This window comes from Bos mutus, chromosome 19, assembly GCF_027580195.1.
Source record: "Bos mutus isolate GX-2022 chromosome 19, NWIPB_WYAK_1.1, whole genome shotgun sequence".
Taxonomy (NCBI): Eukaryota; Metazoa; Chordata; class Mammalia; order Artiodactyla; family Bovidae; genus Bos; species Bos mutus.
In genome coordinates, this window is record NC_091635.1 from 6,201,180 (window position 1) to 6,217,487 (window position 16,308).

A 16,308-nucleotide genomic window follows, 5' to 3' on the forward strand; every position below is an offset into this window, starting at 1 on the left:
CCATGGGGTCGCTAAGAGTTGGAAACAACTGAGCAACTACACTTTCACTTTTCACTTTCATGCATTGGAGTAGGAAATGGCAACCCACTCCAGTGTTCTTGCCTGGAGAATCCCAGGGACGGGGGAGCCTGGTGGGCTGCTGTCTATGGGGCCGCGCAGACTGAAGCGACTTAGCAGCAGCAGCATCAGTGTCTTCATTTGTAAAAGTTCAAGTGAGTCTGAAGTTCATTCAAAATTAAAGGTTAAGAAAATATACAGGTCGAGTAAAGTCAAGGAACATTTACTGCACCTACCCTGGACCAGGGCTTCCCTGGTGGCTCAGAAGGTAAAGAATCCACCTGCAATGGGAGAGATGTGGGTTCGATCCCTGGGTGGGGAAGATCCCCTGGAGGAGGGCATGGCCACCCACTCCAGTGTTCTTGCCTGAAGAAGCCCACGGACAGAGGAGCCTGGCGGGCTACGGTCCATGGGGTCGCCAAGAGTCAGACACGACTGAGCGACTAAGCACACAGCATTCCCTGAGCCAGGCTAAGGCAACTAGAGGCAGAGGCTGGTGAGATCACTGGGGAGCTCCATCTCGGGAGAGGCGGTCAGGAGAGCCTACCTGACACGGTGGGTAACGTGTGCTAAGTCGCTCGGTCCTGTCCCTCCGACCTCATGGACTGCAGCTGTTTAGGCTCCTCTGTCCATGGGATTCTCCAGGCAAGAATACTGTAGCGGCTTGCCATTTCCTTCTCCAGGGGATCTTCCCAACCCAGGGTTAGATCCTGCGTCTCTTGTGTCTCCTGCATTGTCAGGTGGGTTCTTTACCACCAGCGCCACCTGGGAAGCCCTTATATATGGTGATGAGTGTGAGTAATACCAGCCGTACAGAGTGACTGGAGAAGTGGTTCTTCCTCTTCTTCTTCTTCTTCTTTTTTTTTTTGAAAGTGTTTGTGAAGAGTTGATATTCATTCTTCCTTAAATATTTGGTAGAGTTCACCAGTGAACTCTATTTCCTTATTGGTGGTTTTAAAAGAGAAAATTCAACCTCTTTATGTGTTACAGGTCTTCTCGTGTTTTCTGTTTCTTCTTGGATCAGTTTTGATAGCTTGTGTTTTTCTAGAATTTTTGTGTTTCGTCCAGGTAATCTCATTTGTTGGGATGTAATTGTTCATTCTCTTATAGTCATTTCATTTCTGTGTGGTTGGCAGTAACGTTTCCTGTTTCTTTCCTGATCTTAGTAATTTGAGTGTTCTGTCTTTTTCACTTGGTTAGTCTAGATAGGGGTTGGTAAAGTTTGTTTTCTTTTCAAAGAACCAACTTTATGTTTTGTTTTATTGATGTTTCCAAGTTGGTTTTTGTTCTCCATTTCATTTATTTCCACCCTAATCATTATTATTTCCTTCCTTATGCTTACTTTGGGTTTAACTTGTTCTTCTTTTTCTAAATTTCTTAAAGTAGAAGGTTAGATTATCGATTTGAGATTTTTAAACATACAGATGTTTAAAGTTATACTTTCCCTCTAAGCACTGTTTTAGCTACACTAAGTTTTCGTATGTTGTGTTTCCATATTCGTGCATTTTGTATTTTCTAATTTCCCTTTGATTTCTCCTTTGACCCACGGGTTATTTAGAAATATGTTGTTTGCTTTCTATATATTTGTAAACTTTGCACTTTTCCTTCAGTTACTGGTGTTCCTAGTTTTATTCTATTATGGTAAGAAAAGATACCTTTTGTGATTTCAGTCTTTAAAAATCTGTTGAGACTTGTTTTATGGGATCTGTCCTGGAGAATATTCCATGTGCACTTGAGACGAATGTTTCCTGCCTGTTGCCATCTACAGCCAAAAACTTTTGCAGACTTTCCTGGAAGCCTCTGTGCGCGTTCGAGCACACTTTGAGCACACAGCCGGGCAGTTGTCAGTTTTGCCTTAGCCGCCCACCGAGCCTGCAGGTCAGCCAGAGGTGAGAGCTGAGGGCCTCCCAGTTCTTCCAGTACCTGGGCCACCTGATGTGAGCATCTGACTCACTGGAAAAGACAGTGATGCTGGGAAAGATTGAGGGCGGGAGGAGAAGGGGGCGACAGAGGGTGAGATGGTTGAATGGCACGGTGATGCCAGTGCCAGACTCAACAGACATGAGTTCAAGCAACCTCTGGGGAACAGTGAAGGGAGTGAATAGTGAGGGAAATAACGAAGCCTGGGTGCTGCAGTTCACGGGGTCACAGAGTCAGACGTGACTGAACAGCAGCAAAGGTGTGCGCACAGCCCCGGGAGCTTCTAGTTTCCCGGGAGCACATCAGAGCTTTTCAAAACCCCTGTGAACCGCTCACTCTCCGGCTTTGCCTTTGAAGCTTTTCGGTTAGCCTACTGTTTGCCCCACCTGTTATCCACCACTTCCGGACGCTGCAGAGTTAATCAGTTGCCTGCAATTTTAACTATTTTCAAGACAGACTTGTTAAAAAGACCCTTTTCCCTGGGCAAGCTCTGAGTCAAGCTGAATACAGACAACTTTGCAAACGGGGAGGGGTCTTCCAGGGAACCCCTAGACAGGTCAAACAGCAACAACTCTTTGAGTAGGAGACTTTGAAAGAGCTCCAGCTCCATTCTGCTCCATCCTGTGGCTGCCAAGATATTGGGTTTTTAACAGGAAGGCAGAGAGTTATTTTTCAAGGCTATCATAGAACCGGAGATTATAGCATCTTAACTGGGGCAAGCCAAAATGCAACAAAACTTACTGTTCTTATCAAGACTCAGCTATTTTTCTTGAATAAACACTCTGATTTGCGGCCAGCCTTTGGCTAATTTCCGGAGTTCTGAAAAAGTTGATTCTGATCATCGATTTTGCCAACATTCTCATGGCTTTTATGGAAGAGAGAATTCTCAGAGGTCCTTGCTCTGCTATTTTTGCTGGTGGGACACCCAGAAAACTGATGTTTAGATCCCATGTGAACTCAGAAGAAACCCGTCTCCATGGCCCTGAAGTTTCCTGCCTTCTGGTCACCCCTGGCCTTGGAATAGCCAAACTCTTAATCCTCCTGTTTGCGCCCCAGGCCGGACTCAACCAGGCATGATGAGGGGTCCCCTTCTGTCCAGGAGTAGGAGCTAGAAGGGCTGGGAAACTTCCCAGAAACTCTACACGGTCAGGATGCCTCCTGGCCTCCTGAGACCTCTGACCTCCCTCTTAGACCTGCTGCCCCCACCTCCAGGGAGCCCCTCTGTGATGAAATAGAAGTGGATTCCCATCAAGTGAAAATGTCAGTCGCTCAGTCGTGTCCGACACTTTGTGACTCCATAGACTGTAGCCCGCCAGGCTTCTCTGTCCATGGGATTCTCCAGGCAAGAATACTTGAGTGGGTTGCCATGCCCTCCTCCAGGGAATCTTCCCCACTCAGGAATCGAACCCGTATCTCTTATATGTCCTGCACTGGCAGGCGGATTCTTTACCTCTAGTGCCACCAGGGAAGCCCATCAATCTCCCTGCAGCTTTATCTGGGTGCTGGCGCTCTGAAAGACAGAAACAGAGTCACTTGGCCGTGGTTTATTCAGGAGCCCTGCCTTGCTCATCACTCCTAACCCCCTTCAGTGGTTTTCTTTGCCAGCCCAGACCAGCCCAGGCTCTTGGGCTCTGCTGTCTATGAGAAAGACACAGTGGGACCTGCCCTCAAGCGCTGCTTTGCCGGAGCAGAGCAAGCTGAGCTAAGAAAACCTATTTCTGGGCCAGACTGGTGCAGGGCCAAATGCCTTAGACTTGGATTCCATAAATCGAGATTTATGGATCATGATTCTGTTGTTGTATTACAAAACCAGCTTTCCTAGAAACAGCTCTGAGTAACAGGGTGGATCCTCACTACACACTCGTGGGAAAATGAAGACAGAATCCATCAGGACAGAAAAATGTATATAGATAAGCGTTGAGTCTTTCTTGGTAAAGCAGAAGAGATGAAGTCCTAATAATGAATCCAGAGAAAGGATAATCTCCCTCTGTGAATTTCTTTTCCGGTCAGCAGCAGCAGAGGTACAGAGGCAAAAAGGGGATGAATGAATCCAACAGGAGAGATTTGCCTAAGTGTTTTTACTTTCCCCAGGATGGAGGTGCTCCTCTCTCTTTCCCTGCCTCCCTCCATCCTGAAGCTCCTCCTCGATCTTAGTTCCTCCTCACTTCCTCCAGGAAGCCTTCCCTGACTGCCTCCCTGTGTCTCCCCCTGGAGCAATCACAGCACAGGCTGTAACTTGGCAGATTTCCCTTCCTGTCTCCTAAGGACTGTGCCTGTCTGAGTCCCAGTGGCTTCCCCAGGGCCCAGCGTGATGCTCACTACATGTTAGGGGCCCTGATGGAATGAATGAAGCGAGCTTCAGGGGCTGGTAGGAAACTCAGGCTGGTTTGAACTTAGCCCTGATTCTTAAAAAAGCCCCGTACCTGTCAAACCAAGACAAGCAGCATCCCCCGATCCCGTGCTCCCTGCGCTAAGACAGGAAGCCTGTATCCCCCAGCACTCACTACCTCCTCGTCTCCTTCCCCACCAGCCTGCTGGGACACGCGGAAGGGCAGCCTGGTGGCAGAGCTGTCCACCATCGAGTTCAGCCACCGAGACCCTGTGTACGGCACCATCTGGCTGCAGTCGAAGACGGGCACAGAGTGTTTCTCGGCATCTACGGACGGGCAGGTACGAGCGCTGGAGGGGCAGGGAGTGGGGAGCAGCAGTGGTCTCACGGTCCCCCATCGGGGTGCTTCCTTTTGCATTTTATTGTAAAACTGAGCAATAGGTAAAGATGAGTGTGGAACACAAGCCTAAAGGTACAGGAGGGCAGGCGGTGAAGCCCGTCCTCCCCCGCTGCCTTCAGCCTCCCAGTCCCCCTTCCTGTGGCGCCCGCTTACATCAGCCTCTCCGTCTGCCTCCAGGCTCGGTGTCCGCATACAAAGCAGACGTGTGCATCTCTGCACTCTTTCTGTGCACCTTGCACATTGATTTGCACTTGATGTTTTTCATTCGGCATGTCTCAAAGATGATTTTATATTTCATAAAGTGCTGCCCCCTGCCTGTTAAGCACTTAATAAATTATGGATATGCTGTAATTTATTAAAGTGGATTTTAATAGTTTGTAGTTACCAAAAATATAGCCAAGAGTGTGTTGGAGGGGTTGAATTTTTTTGTTGGAGTATAATTGCTTTACAATGCTGTGTTAGCTTCTGCTGTACAACAGAGTGGCTCCGCCATATGGATACATATATCCCCTCCCTCTTGAGCCTCCCTCCAGCTCACCCGCCGAAGTCATCACAGCACCAAGCTGTGCGTCCTGTGCTATTTGGCAGGTTCCCACCAGCTATCTAGTTTACACGCGGCAGTGCATTTATCCCAGTTCATCCCATCCTCCCCTTTCCTGCCAATGCCCACACGTTCCTTCTCTACGCCTGCATCTCTGTTCCTGCCCTTCAAATAGGCTCATCTGTACCATTTTCTCCCTAGATTCCACATATATGCGTTAATATACGATACTTGTCTTTCTGCACAGAGTGTATTTGCATATAGATTACCGCATACCCATGAAGCATACGCATACACTCTGCATACACATACGTTCCTGGCAGTGGAATTTATGGGTCAAAGCATATGTGCGTTTTGAATGTTGCTATATATTGCCATATCGTGAGGGGTCTTTAAGGATACAGACTCCAGGGCCCACACCTGGCAGTTTTCACTCAGTAGGTCTGTGGTGAGGCCGCCTGCTTCTGGATTTTAGGGAGCTTGCCCAGGACTGATGATCAGACAGGACTACGGACCAGAAGAGCAATTCTCAAAACACGCCTGTTCCCTCGGTTGCTGGGTGTCTGACACCCACTGTCTGGCCCCGGGAAGGTGGAGGGGGTAAGAATTGTGGGACTCCAGGCCTCAAAGTTGGCTCCTCCTCCCATCAGGTCATGTGGTGGGACATCCGGAAGTTGAGCGAGCCCACCGAGGTTGTCATCATGGACATCACCAAAAAGGAGCATCTGGAGAATGCCTTGGGGGCCATCTCCCTGGAGTTCGAGTCCACTCTGGTGGGTGTCCCCTGCTCTCCCTTTCCCACCTTCCATGGCCGGGGCAGCCAGAGCCGAGGGCAGGCCCGTGGCTGCTGTGTCAGACGCTCGTGCGCCCCAGGCTGCTTCTTACCTTGTGCTCTCGACGGTCCTCTGTGGGCCTCCTAGACCTGTGTGGTCTTTGCAACCACTTTCCAGCAGGGGGCAGCAGAGTAGAGGCAGAAAGCCCCTTTAATTCACCAAGTTCCCATTTGGCCAGTGTCCCTGCTGATCAGAAGGTGAGCTTTCTGACTGCACGGGATTCCAGAGACGCTCCATGCTGTAAGAAGAGCCCTGTCCAGGATTAGCATCCAGACCCCAGGCTCTGTCTCTGTCCCTGACTCATGTCCTCATGTGGGGCCCTGGGCTGGCAGCTCACCCGCTGGGGGGAAAGACGAGATGTTGGAGAGGAAAATGAGATCAGAGGAGGCTCCTGGGCAAACTGATGATGGCATTTAGTAACTGAGGAGGAGCAGCAAAAAAACTGCAAAGCAGAGGGCTTCCCTGGTGATCCAGTGGCAAAGAATCCACCTTCCAATGCAGGAGACGCGGGTTTAATCCCTGGTCCAAGACTAAGATCCAATATGCCACAAGGCAACTAAGCCCACACACCGCAACTCCTGAGCCCGAGTGCTGCACCTAAGACCCAACACAGCCAAATAAATAATCTAAAACAATAGAAGGAAAATAAATAAGAAACAGTGGCTTCCCAGGCGGCTCAGTGGTAAAGAGTCCACCTGCCAATGCAGGAGACTCAGGTTTGATCCCTGATCTGGGATGGTCCCACGTGCCGCAGAGCAGCTAAGCCCGGGTGCCACGATTATTGGGCCTGCGCTCCAGAGCCTGGGAGCTGCTACCGCTGAGCCCACCCGCTGCAACTGCCGAAGCCCGCGTGCCCTGGAGCCCGTGCACCACCACGAGAGACGCCGCTGCAGTGAGAAGCCCACACACCGCAACGAAGAGTGGGCCGCGATCGCCACAACCAGAGAAAGACCCGAGTGACAGCGAAGACTCAGCACAGCCAAAAATAAAACATAATGAGAAGAAACAGCGAAGCAGTCCTGTGGATGTGTCCAAGGAGGGAGGCTTCTGGAAGCTCAAATGAAGATTCCCTCCAAAGCAGTAAAATGACCTTCCCAGATGGCTCCTGGCCTGACCCCCTCCTGGGATCGCCACTGGTTTGCCTCCAGGCCGACGTCATTCCCAGGCCCTTAGGAGGTGGACAGGCTCTGGCCTCACCCTTGCCCTGGGAGCACCTCCCCCACCCCAAGCTGGGGGATGAATGTGGTGGGGGAGGTGGATGACAACTTTCCTGGACATCCCCCACCCCCCAAGCCCCGGGCTCTGTGGGGAGGACTCAGAAAAGGTTCTGTCCTGGAATCAGAGACTTCTAGGCCGAGTGCTAGACGCAGTGACCACACCATCGCTGGTCCCCACTTGCCCCCGCCTTGTCGCTGAGTGGGCACCATGTGCTGGCCCCCTGGCCCCTTGTAACCCTGATGCGATGAGCTTGTGTAATCACCCATGACCGTCTTGTAAGCTAATGGGATTAGCATTATCCCAACTTTGCAGATACACAAAATGAGTCTTAGTGGGGAGGTGAGTCACGTGCTCCAGAGCAGGGAGCAGCTGGGGCTCAAACCCAGGGCTCTGGCTGCAGGGCGGAGCTCTCCACTCTCACCCCCACCGAGGGGCCCCGGAGCTGGCGTTCTCCCTTACTTTTCTGGGCCTCTCAAGCTTTCTCTCTTCACTTTCCTTTAACGCTCCCCCCGACCCCATTTATGGAACTTCCCCGATGGCTCAGCAGATAAAGAATCCTCCACCAATGCAAGGGACACAGTAGACGTGGGTTTGATCCCTGGGTCGGGAAGATCCCCTGGAGGAGGACATGACAACCCACTCTAGTGTTCTTGCCTGGAGAATCCCCCGGACAGAGGAGTCTGGCGAGTACAGTCCATGGGGTCGCAAAGAATCCGACACGACTGAGCAACTAAGCAAGCAAGCCCTCCGTTTGTAGCCCAGCTGTTCTTTTTAATTGTGGTAAAAAAAAAAAAAAAAATTTAAACCACATAATGTAAGATGTACCACCTTAACCGTTCTTTTTTTAAAACTATTTATTTGGCTGCGTCAGGCCTCAGTTGCAGCACGCGGGATCTCCGTTGCGTGGAGTGGGGTCGCTCATCGCAGCGCATCGGCTCTCTAGTTGTGGCTCGTGAGCTCAGTTGCTCCACGGCATGTGGGATCCTAGTTCCCTGACCAGGGCTGAACCCGTGTCCCCTGCACTCAAGGTGAATTCTTAATCCCTGGACCACCAGGAAAGTCTCCACTTTAACCATTCTTAAGTGGACAGTTCAGTAGTGTTAAGTGTATTTACACTGTGGGCTCTCCAGAACTAGAACTTTTTCATCTTGCAAAACAAACTCTGTATCCTTTAATCAACTAACTCCCCATCTTTCCCTTCCCTCAGTCCCTTGGACTTTCTGTCTCTATGAAATTGAGAATTTCATATTCATTCTCTATGAATAGTGAATTCTTTTTGTGACGGGCTCTTTTCACTTAGCACAACGCTCTCAAGGTTTGTCCACAGTGTGGCACATGGCAGAATTTTCCTTTTTTTTTTTTTTGGAGGCCAAATAGTATCACATTGTATGAATAGACTGGGGTTCCCTGGTGGCTCAGATGGTAAAGAATCTGCCTGCAGTGCAGCAGACCCAGGTTCGATCCCTGAGTCAGGAAGACTCCCTGGAGAAGGGAATGGCTACCCACTCCAGTATTCTTGCCTGGAGAATTCCACGGACAGAGGAGCCTGGCTGGTACAGTCCATGGGGTCACAAAGTCGGACGCGACTAACACACGCACACGTGAACAGACCACAGTTTGTTTTTCCATTCATACGGACACTTGGGTGGCTTTTACCTCTGAGCTGTTGTGAGTAAAGATGCTATGGAGGGACTTCCCTGGTGGTGCAGTGACTAAGACTCTGAACTCCCAACGCAGAGCCCAGGCTCAATCCATGGTCAGGGAACTAGATCCTGCATGCCCCAACGAAGACCCAGCACAGCCAAATACATTTTAAAAAACAAAGCAAAGAGCAAACAACCAAAAAAGTCCAGCAACAATCATTAGACATGGATGTACAATGAAGCCGGGTTTGCAGTGAGTAGAAGCCGGAGGCTGGAGGGGGCTCTTCTGGACTCATGGGTCACAGTGTTCATTGAGTCATTAACTTCGTGTGTAAACAGACATTCAGGATCTTTTTTTGGCAAAATGCTTGGTGCACACATGATGCTGCGTGAGGGGCTGGTGATGCAGCTCTAGGGAGCAGATGACTGGGGGGCTTCATCACTCGTGGGGCCCTTGAGCAGGTGCTAAAGAAGGGTGGGATCTGCTCAAGCTGATCAACAGTGGGGGCGGCCCCCCAAAAGGGGCGGGGCACAGCTCAAGCAGAGGCTTAAACCAAAGGCACTTTCATTTCCTTTGGGTCCCCACCCCGCTGGTCCCACCGCTCTGGCCCTGGAAAGCCACTCTCCCTGCCAGCTTAACCCTGAGCTGACGTTTCTTGGAGCCTTCCACTCACACGTCACCCCCTCCACAGCCGACCAAGTTCATGGTGGGCACCGAGCAAGGCGTCGTCATCTCCTGCAACCGCAAGGGCAAGACACCGGCTGAGAAGATCGTGTGCACCTTCTCAGGCCACCATGGCCCCATCTACGCCCTGCAGAGAAACCCATTCTACCCAAAGAACTTCCTGACCGTCGGCGACTGGACCGCCCGCATCTGGTCAGAGGACAGCCGGGAGTCATCCATCATGTGGACCAAGTGAGGGGAAGATTGGGGCAGGAGAGGGGTGCCGGGGCCCGGGGCTGGACGGGACAGGGGGGCTCAGCGATTGTGAATAATGCAGCAGTGAGCACGGAAGGGGGGCAGGTGTCTCTTAAAGACCCTGCCTTCAATTCCTTCGGATAAAGACCCAGAAACGGGGGGGCTTCCCTGGCAGTCCAGAGGTTAAGACTCTGTGCTTTCAGTGTAGGGGATGTGAGTTTGACCCCTGGTCAGGGAACTAAGATCCTACATGCTTCGCAGCCAAAAAAAAAAAAAAAAAGACCCAGAAACAGGATTGAGGACCTTCCATACTGTTTTCCACGGTGGTCGCACCAATTTGCATTCCTACCAACAGTGCACAAGGGTTCTCGTTTCTCCACATCCTCACCCACACTCATCTTTGGCTTTTCTAATAATTTAGCCGTCCTCACAGGTGTGAGGTGATATCTCACTGTGGTTTTGGTTATCTGCCTCCAGTGATTAGTGATGTCGAGCATCTTTTCACGTACCTGTTAGCCGTTTGTTTGTCGTCTTTGAAGAAACGTCTGTCCGTGTCCTTTGCCCGCTTTTTTAATTGGGTTGTTTTATTTTGTTGTGCCATTGAGTTGTATGAGTTCCTCCTCTATTTGGGGTGTTAAACCTTTATTACATATCTGGTTTGCAAATATTTCCCCCCATTCCTTAGGTTGCCTTTTCGTTCTCTTGACTGTTTCCTTGGCTCTGCAGGAGCTTTTTAAGTAGATACAATCCCACATACTTGTTTTTGCTTTTGCTGCTTATGCTTTTGGTGCCAAATCCAAACATTCATTGCCAAGGCCACTGTCAAGGACCTTTTACTCTATGTTTTCTTCTAGAAGCTTTATGGTTTCAGATCATATGTTTAAGTCTTTAGTTCATTGTGAGTTCATTTTTGTATGTAACATAAGGGTCCAGTTTCATTTTTTGCTGTAGAAATCTTTGAAAATCGAGGTTAAATCAAGTAGGCAGTATAGCCCTCTCTTCATCTGAATAGCGTGAACATTTCTGGGCAGATTTTCCTTCCTCCAACTCCTTTTCAAGTGAGTCTCATGGCCGGGGGACCGGGCCCAGGCCTGTGCCCTTGAGTTAGGTATAGAGAAACACCAGAGCCCTTTGCAGTGCAAACTATGAACCATGGCTGGTGAGGCTGGCATGGCCAGAAGTCAGACACCAGGAAGAACTTCCGGGCTGAGACCCAGGAGCCGGGGAGGGGCTGGATGAGCAGGGTCTCAGCTCAGCAGGCTCTCCCTGCATCCCACTCCCTCCGTGGTCCCTGACCGGAGGTCCTGGCTCCCTACAGGTACCACATGGCTTATCTCACTGATGCCGCCTGGAGCCCCGTGAGGCCGGCGGTTTTCTTCACCACCAAGATGGACGGGACCTTGGACATCTGGGACTTTGTGTTCAAGCAGTGCGACCCTGCCCTCAGCCTGAAGGTCATGTGCACCCCCCTCCCGGTGCATCCACGCCCTCAGAAGCCTGGCCTTTCCTCCCGCCAGGCCTGTTCCGGCCAAGCCTGGGCCGAGCCAGCCTCCCAGCTGAGCCAGCCTTATCTTATCAGCAGAGGCGGGGCAGAGACCTGCAGGCTCGGGCCCTGGGAAAGAGCAGGGCTGGGGAAACTGCAGAATGAAAAGGGCTCTGGAAGGCCTTCCCTGGCAGTCCAGTGGTTAAGACTCTGCCCTCCAATGCAGGGGGCACAGGTTCTATCCCTGGTCGGTAAACTAGGGTCCACATGCCTATCTGTGTGGCCATAAAAAAAAAGGAAAGAAGTGAGGCTGGACTGAGGGGGTGGGTGTGGTGGGCGGGGTATGGTGGGAGATGAGGCTGGAGTGTAGGGTGTTGCAACCGACTTGAGGGTGTGGACACCCTCCTGTGGGCTGAGGCTGGGGTCCCCATCGATCGGGGAAGTCCCCAGGGGTGTTTGAATGGGGCTGCCGGCTTAAGCCTCCCCAAGAACCAGATGACCAGATGAGCAGAGGGTGACGTGGCTCCCCCGGGTCTGCCTGGCCCTCCAGCAGGTCTGTGACGAAGCCCTCTTCTGCCTCCGAGTGCAAGACAATGGGTGCTTCATTGCCTGCGGCTCCCAGCTGGGGACGACCACGCTGCTGGAGGTCTCCAACGGGCTGTGCACCCTCCAGAGAAATGAGAAGAACACGGCTTCCTCGGTAGGTGTGGGCCCCCGGCGAGGCGGGCACACTGGCTCCGGTCCTGGCCTGGCCCCCGGCCGAGCGGGCCGGTCAGCGCTTCCACCGCCTCCTGGGAAGTGGGTGGACATTCGGGGGTGGGTCAGGGAACGGGCCTGAGAAATGGGTATTGGCCGTGTCTGAACCCGCCCAGGCTTCACCACTCAGGAAGTCCAGCAGCCCTGAGCAAGTCTCTTGACTTCTCCAGGCTTCAGGTTTCTTCAGCTGCAGATTCAAGCGGTGTGACTCGGTCTTTTTGTCTAGTTGTAAACAGTATACATTTGGGGCAGCCGAGCCTGTCTGAGGAAGGCTTAGCTGATACCAATGGTGAAGCAGCTAGAAGGGACTACTCGGGGGAAGGGGATGCTGGGGCGCTGAGATCCGTCACCCTGGCCAGGAGTCCTGAAGACGCCTCCCCAGAGCCATGGGGTACCCAGAGGGGTTGAAATGCCCTGGTGTTGAGATCCTGGGAGGCCCTCCTGGCTCCGCCTGGGTGTGCGGTCCCACCACTGAGCTGGTCCTCCGGGGGTCCAGGGACACCGCCTTGCACACCCCCAGAGAGCATGCTTCACACCGGCGTCAGGCGCTTGGTACTCCTTGGACCTGCGTGACTTGGCATCCCTGCTCCCCTCCTCCCAGCCCCAGTATTTAGCCCCCGCTTTCTTGCCATCAGCCCGGAGCAGGGCTCTGTGGGGCTGCCTTGAGCAGAGTGATGGGAGCCCGCTGGCCCCCCTGCGCTGGGAGCCAGGGCTGCCCACCCGCCGCTCCCACAGCCTCCCTGTCCCTGTGCCCCAGATATTCGAGCGCGAGACGCGGCGGGAGAAGATCCTGGAGGCGAGGCACCGCGAGATGCGCCTGAAGGAGAAGGGCAAGGCCGAGGGCCGGGACGACGAGCTGAGGGACGAGCCGCCCATCTTGAACCTGGAGGAGCTGGTCACCAAGGCCGAGGAGGAGTTCTTCGACATCATCTTCACGGAGCTGAAGAGGAAGGAGGCGGAAGCCATGAAGAAGCAGCCCAAACCTGTAGGGGCCTCGCGAGGGGGCTCGGGGTGGGCTGGGCGGGAGGGAGCCATGGGGCCCCGGCTGCCTGCCTGCTGACCTCCTGGGCAGCTCCGAGAAAGTGGCCCCACCAGGCGGACCTTCCTTTGTCCATCTGGCAAATGGGGAGAGTGACTTCCTCCCTCCTGGGGAATTCTAAGTCTCCAAACAGGCTTCTGGCTCCCTGAGCTTCTCGGAATCCTCTGCCCATACCCCAGAGGGCACCTTGAACTCCATGCAAGTGACCAACTGGATGAGGCAGGGCTACATGAGCCATGAAAGGAGAGGGGGCCTGGAGGCCTGGAGGGTGCAGAGGGGCCTGTGAGGTCCGTGGTGACCCCACCTAGCATGAGGGGGTGAGACTGGTCCTGAGCTCGGCCATCCACGCAAAAGAGTCGGCCCAACTTACAGTCGACTAGACAGCGGCATCCAGCCATGGCCCTGTGCCAAAGCACTTTCGAGCTGTGTCGCCTGGGCTGGTCACTTCACGTCTTAATTCCTTCATTTCCATCTGGAACAGAAGGAGGCTGAGTGAGGAAGGCGGTGTCTGGTCACCTTCCAGGCCCTTCTGGGTACCAGGGGGCAGAGGAAGGAAAAGATGTGGTCTGCCTAGACCATTACCTTCAGGGGCCCAGGGATAAGATGCTAAGATGCGAAAGAGTAAAAGCCCAGCGTGCCAGGGAGAAGAACAAGTGAGCGTGGAGCAGCATCTGCCCTTGTCGGCAAGATTGGCTGCCTTGTTAGGGGAGGAAGGAAAACGCGCAGAGCAGCTCAAGGGACTTGCCTGGCGGATCCAGTGGTTAAGACTCCACGCTTCCACTGCAGGGGCTGCAGGTTCTATCGCTGGTCAGGGAACTAAGATCCCACATGCCACTCAGCCAAAAAAAAAAAAGTATTGAGAAGTTCGAGACTGTGACAACAGAGCGCGGAAGCAGGGGTGAGGCCATCACCGGCCCATGAAGCCAGCCCCCAGCAGCAAGAGGGGCTGGGTGGCCAGTCCTCAGGCAGTAAGGGAGTGGCCAGGTCTGAAGGTGGGTGAGCATGCGGAGGAGCTGCTGGGTCCATCTCATGACTGCTCCCCGCATCTGTCTCCCTGTCGATGCGTCTCGAGACAGGTAGTGACTTCTGTGGGTGCATTTTGCATCTGGAAATAGTCAGATCTGGGCGGCCTTATTCTCACACCATCTGGTGATCCGGGGCAGGGGTGGGGGGGATCAAGGCGAGGCTGGAGTCTAGGCTTTCTGACCCCATAGCCCGGGCCTCCCCCCAGCCGTCCACGCTGGGTCCTCCAGAAGGTCTGCAGACAAAGTGCAATGCGCCACTGATTCCGTGCCTGCTGTACTCTGAATGTGCTCCCCACAGTGGCTGGAGCACTCTGGATGGAGACACTGACTCTCAGAAGGGCTTACACTTCCCTGAGCCTGGCCCCCTCCCTCTGCTGCTCGCCGCAGGCTTCCTGCGCATCTCTGCGTCTCTGCACTTGGCCAGACGTGCTGGAGTCAGAACAGAGAATCGTCTGCTGGGTCCTCACCTGAATTATTTCTAATCCCAGCCACTGCCCTGAAGGAATCATACCAGGCTTTAGGGCAGGGGGCCAAGGAATCTCGGGGGAGGTAGCTCATGGCCACCCAGGCAGCAAGCAGCAGGTGCCTGCCATCCATGCCTGCTGGAGCCGAGTGCCCTCTCAGCCCCTGAGGCCGTGGTGCTGGCTACATGGCCTCCTGGGTGCCAGGCATTCCCGGGCTCAGAGGTTAACGTCCCGATGCGAGGAAGGCCTGCCCCCCGCCAACGAGTCTCTGCTGTCTTTCCGTAGCCGAAACAGCCAAGCCAGGAGACGGATGAGGAGGTGCAGGGAGAGGAAGAAGCGGAGGAAGAAAGAGGCGACGGTGAAGGGGAGGAAGGAGGCGGTGAAGAGAGTCCAGCACTGGGAGGTCAGCCCTGACTGGAGCCCAGCTCTCACACACGCCTGTATCCCATCTCTGGGCACTGCCCTGGTGTTACAAGTGGGAGCTGACCGCCTTCCTTAAAGGGGATGGGAGGGGCAAAGGGACTCCAACCCGGCCCCTTTGCCCTACAGATCCCTGGTCCCCACCGACTCCCTGAGACCCCTCAGAGGGAGGGAAGGGGCGCAGGTTCATCCCCAAGCTGGTCCCCAGCCAAGTTCAGCCCACTCCCCTAACCCCACCATCCCCGTGGATTCAGCTTCTCGAGGGCTGCCCCGACGAGCATCTCCCTTCACAAGCCTGTGGAGCCTCCCCTGGGGCTGGCCACGGCCTCCGTCAGGGCTTGGGAAGGCCTGTGGGTGGGGAAGGTGGGGGGGTGTCTCATTCTCCCTTACTGAACCTCCCCACCCACATACGTCTGGGGAACACAAAGCCTGTCCACTTCTAAGATGTCTTTCCCAAGCAACTTCCCTGGGAGATGTTTACCTCCAAAAGGGTGAGAGACGACGAATGAAACCAGCCAGGTGAATACAGTGAACTTTCTGCTATCTTTGTGCTCGTAAAGTTCAATTATTAATAATAATAAGGACAGTACTAAGGGTTCGTGCTTATTATGCCTCCTGTACCCAGAGCTTTTCAAGTTATCTCTGTCGTTCTTTTGATAAAGTCGCTGAAGGTTTCTGCTCTGACTGTTCCTCCTCAGCCGAGGGGGGAACGGGTTCTGGGAGACAGGTGGGCATGTGCCAGGTGACCGGGCTCATGAGGGTCGGTGCGGGGACGGGAGTCCAGGCAGCTCACCATGAGCCTGCAGGGCAGGTGACCACAGGCTGGGTGCTATGCAGGGTCCTCTGGGGCTGCAGCAGGGTCAGTGGGCTGCCCTGAAACCACGGCAACGCAGAGCGTTCAGCGACCAGAGACGGTAGGACCAGAGAGCCATTCAGAAGCCGGCATGCGCCAGGAGACGTCCCGGACCACCGTTCAGTCTGCGGGTGGCCGCTGGTCCTGAAGGTGACCGGAAGTGCCCTTTTAAAAACCGCCTGTGTTAAGGATCTCACTGGGGAAGAACCCAGGATTCAGCCACCCCTTGTGCCCAAAGGGGAAAAAAAAAATCCAGTTGCCATGGTAAAACAGTCATCAAGGGGCGTATGGATTGAGCATTTGATCTGTGCAATAGCCCCAGAAGGGGCGATGTTACCACCTTCAATCCCTGAGTCACTACGTGCCTGCCGAGCAAGACCCCAAGGGAGGGGGCTGCCCGAATCTCGT

The 16,308-nt window shown here is 53.6% G+C and overlaps 1 protein-coding gene across 4 annotated transcripts in view; it reads left to right on the forward strand.

Moving 5' to 3' along the window:
• DNAI2 (dynein axonemal intermediate chain 2) overlaps positions 1-15,590 on the forward strand; it is a 30,704-nt gene extending 15,114 nt beyond the window's left edge. For all 4 annotated transcript variants that reach the window (XM_014476352.2, XM_070389023.1, XM_070389022.1 and 1 more), the window contains exons 7-13: positions 4,508-4,647; positions 5,898-6,020; positions 9,634-9,857; positions 11,179-11,314; positions 11,897-12,043; positions 12,857-13,084; positions 14,913-15,590. In XM_014476352.2, the coding sequence (XP_014331838.1) occupies positions 4,508-4,647; positions 5,898-6,020; positions 9,634-9,857; positions 11,179-11,314; positions 11,897-12,043; positions 12,857-13,084; positions 14,913-15,041 (1,127 nt within the window). In that variant the 3' untranslated portion in view covers positions 15,042-15,590. The remainder of the gene's footprint in view (positions 1-4,507; positions 4,648-5,897; positions 6,021-9,633; positions 9,858-11,178; positions 11,315-11,896; positions 12,044-12,856; positions 13,085-14,912) is intronic.
• The last annotated feature ends 718 nt before the right edge of the window (positions 15,591-16,308 follow it).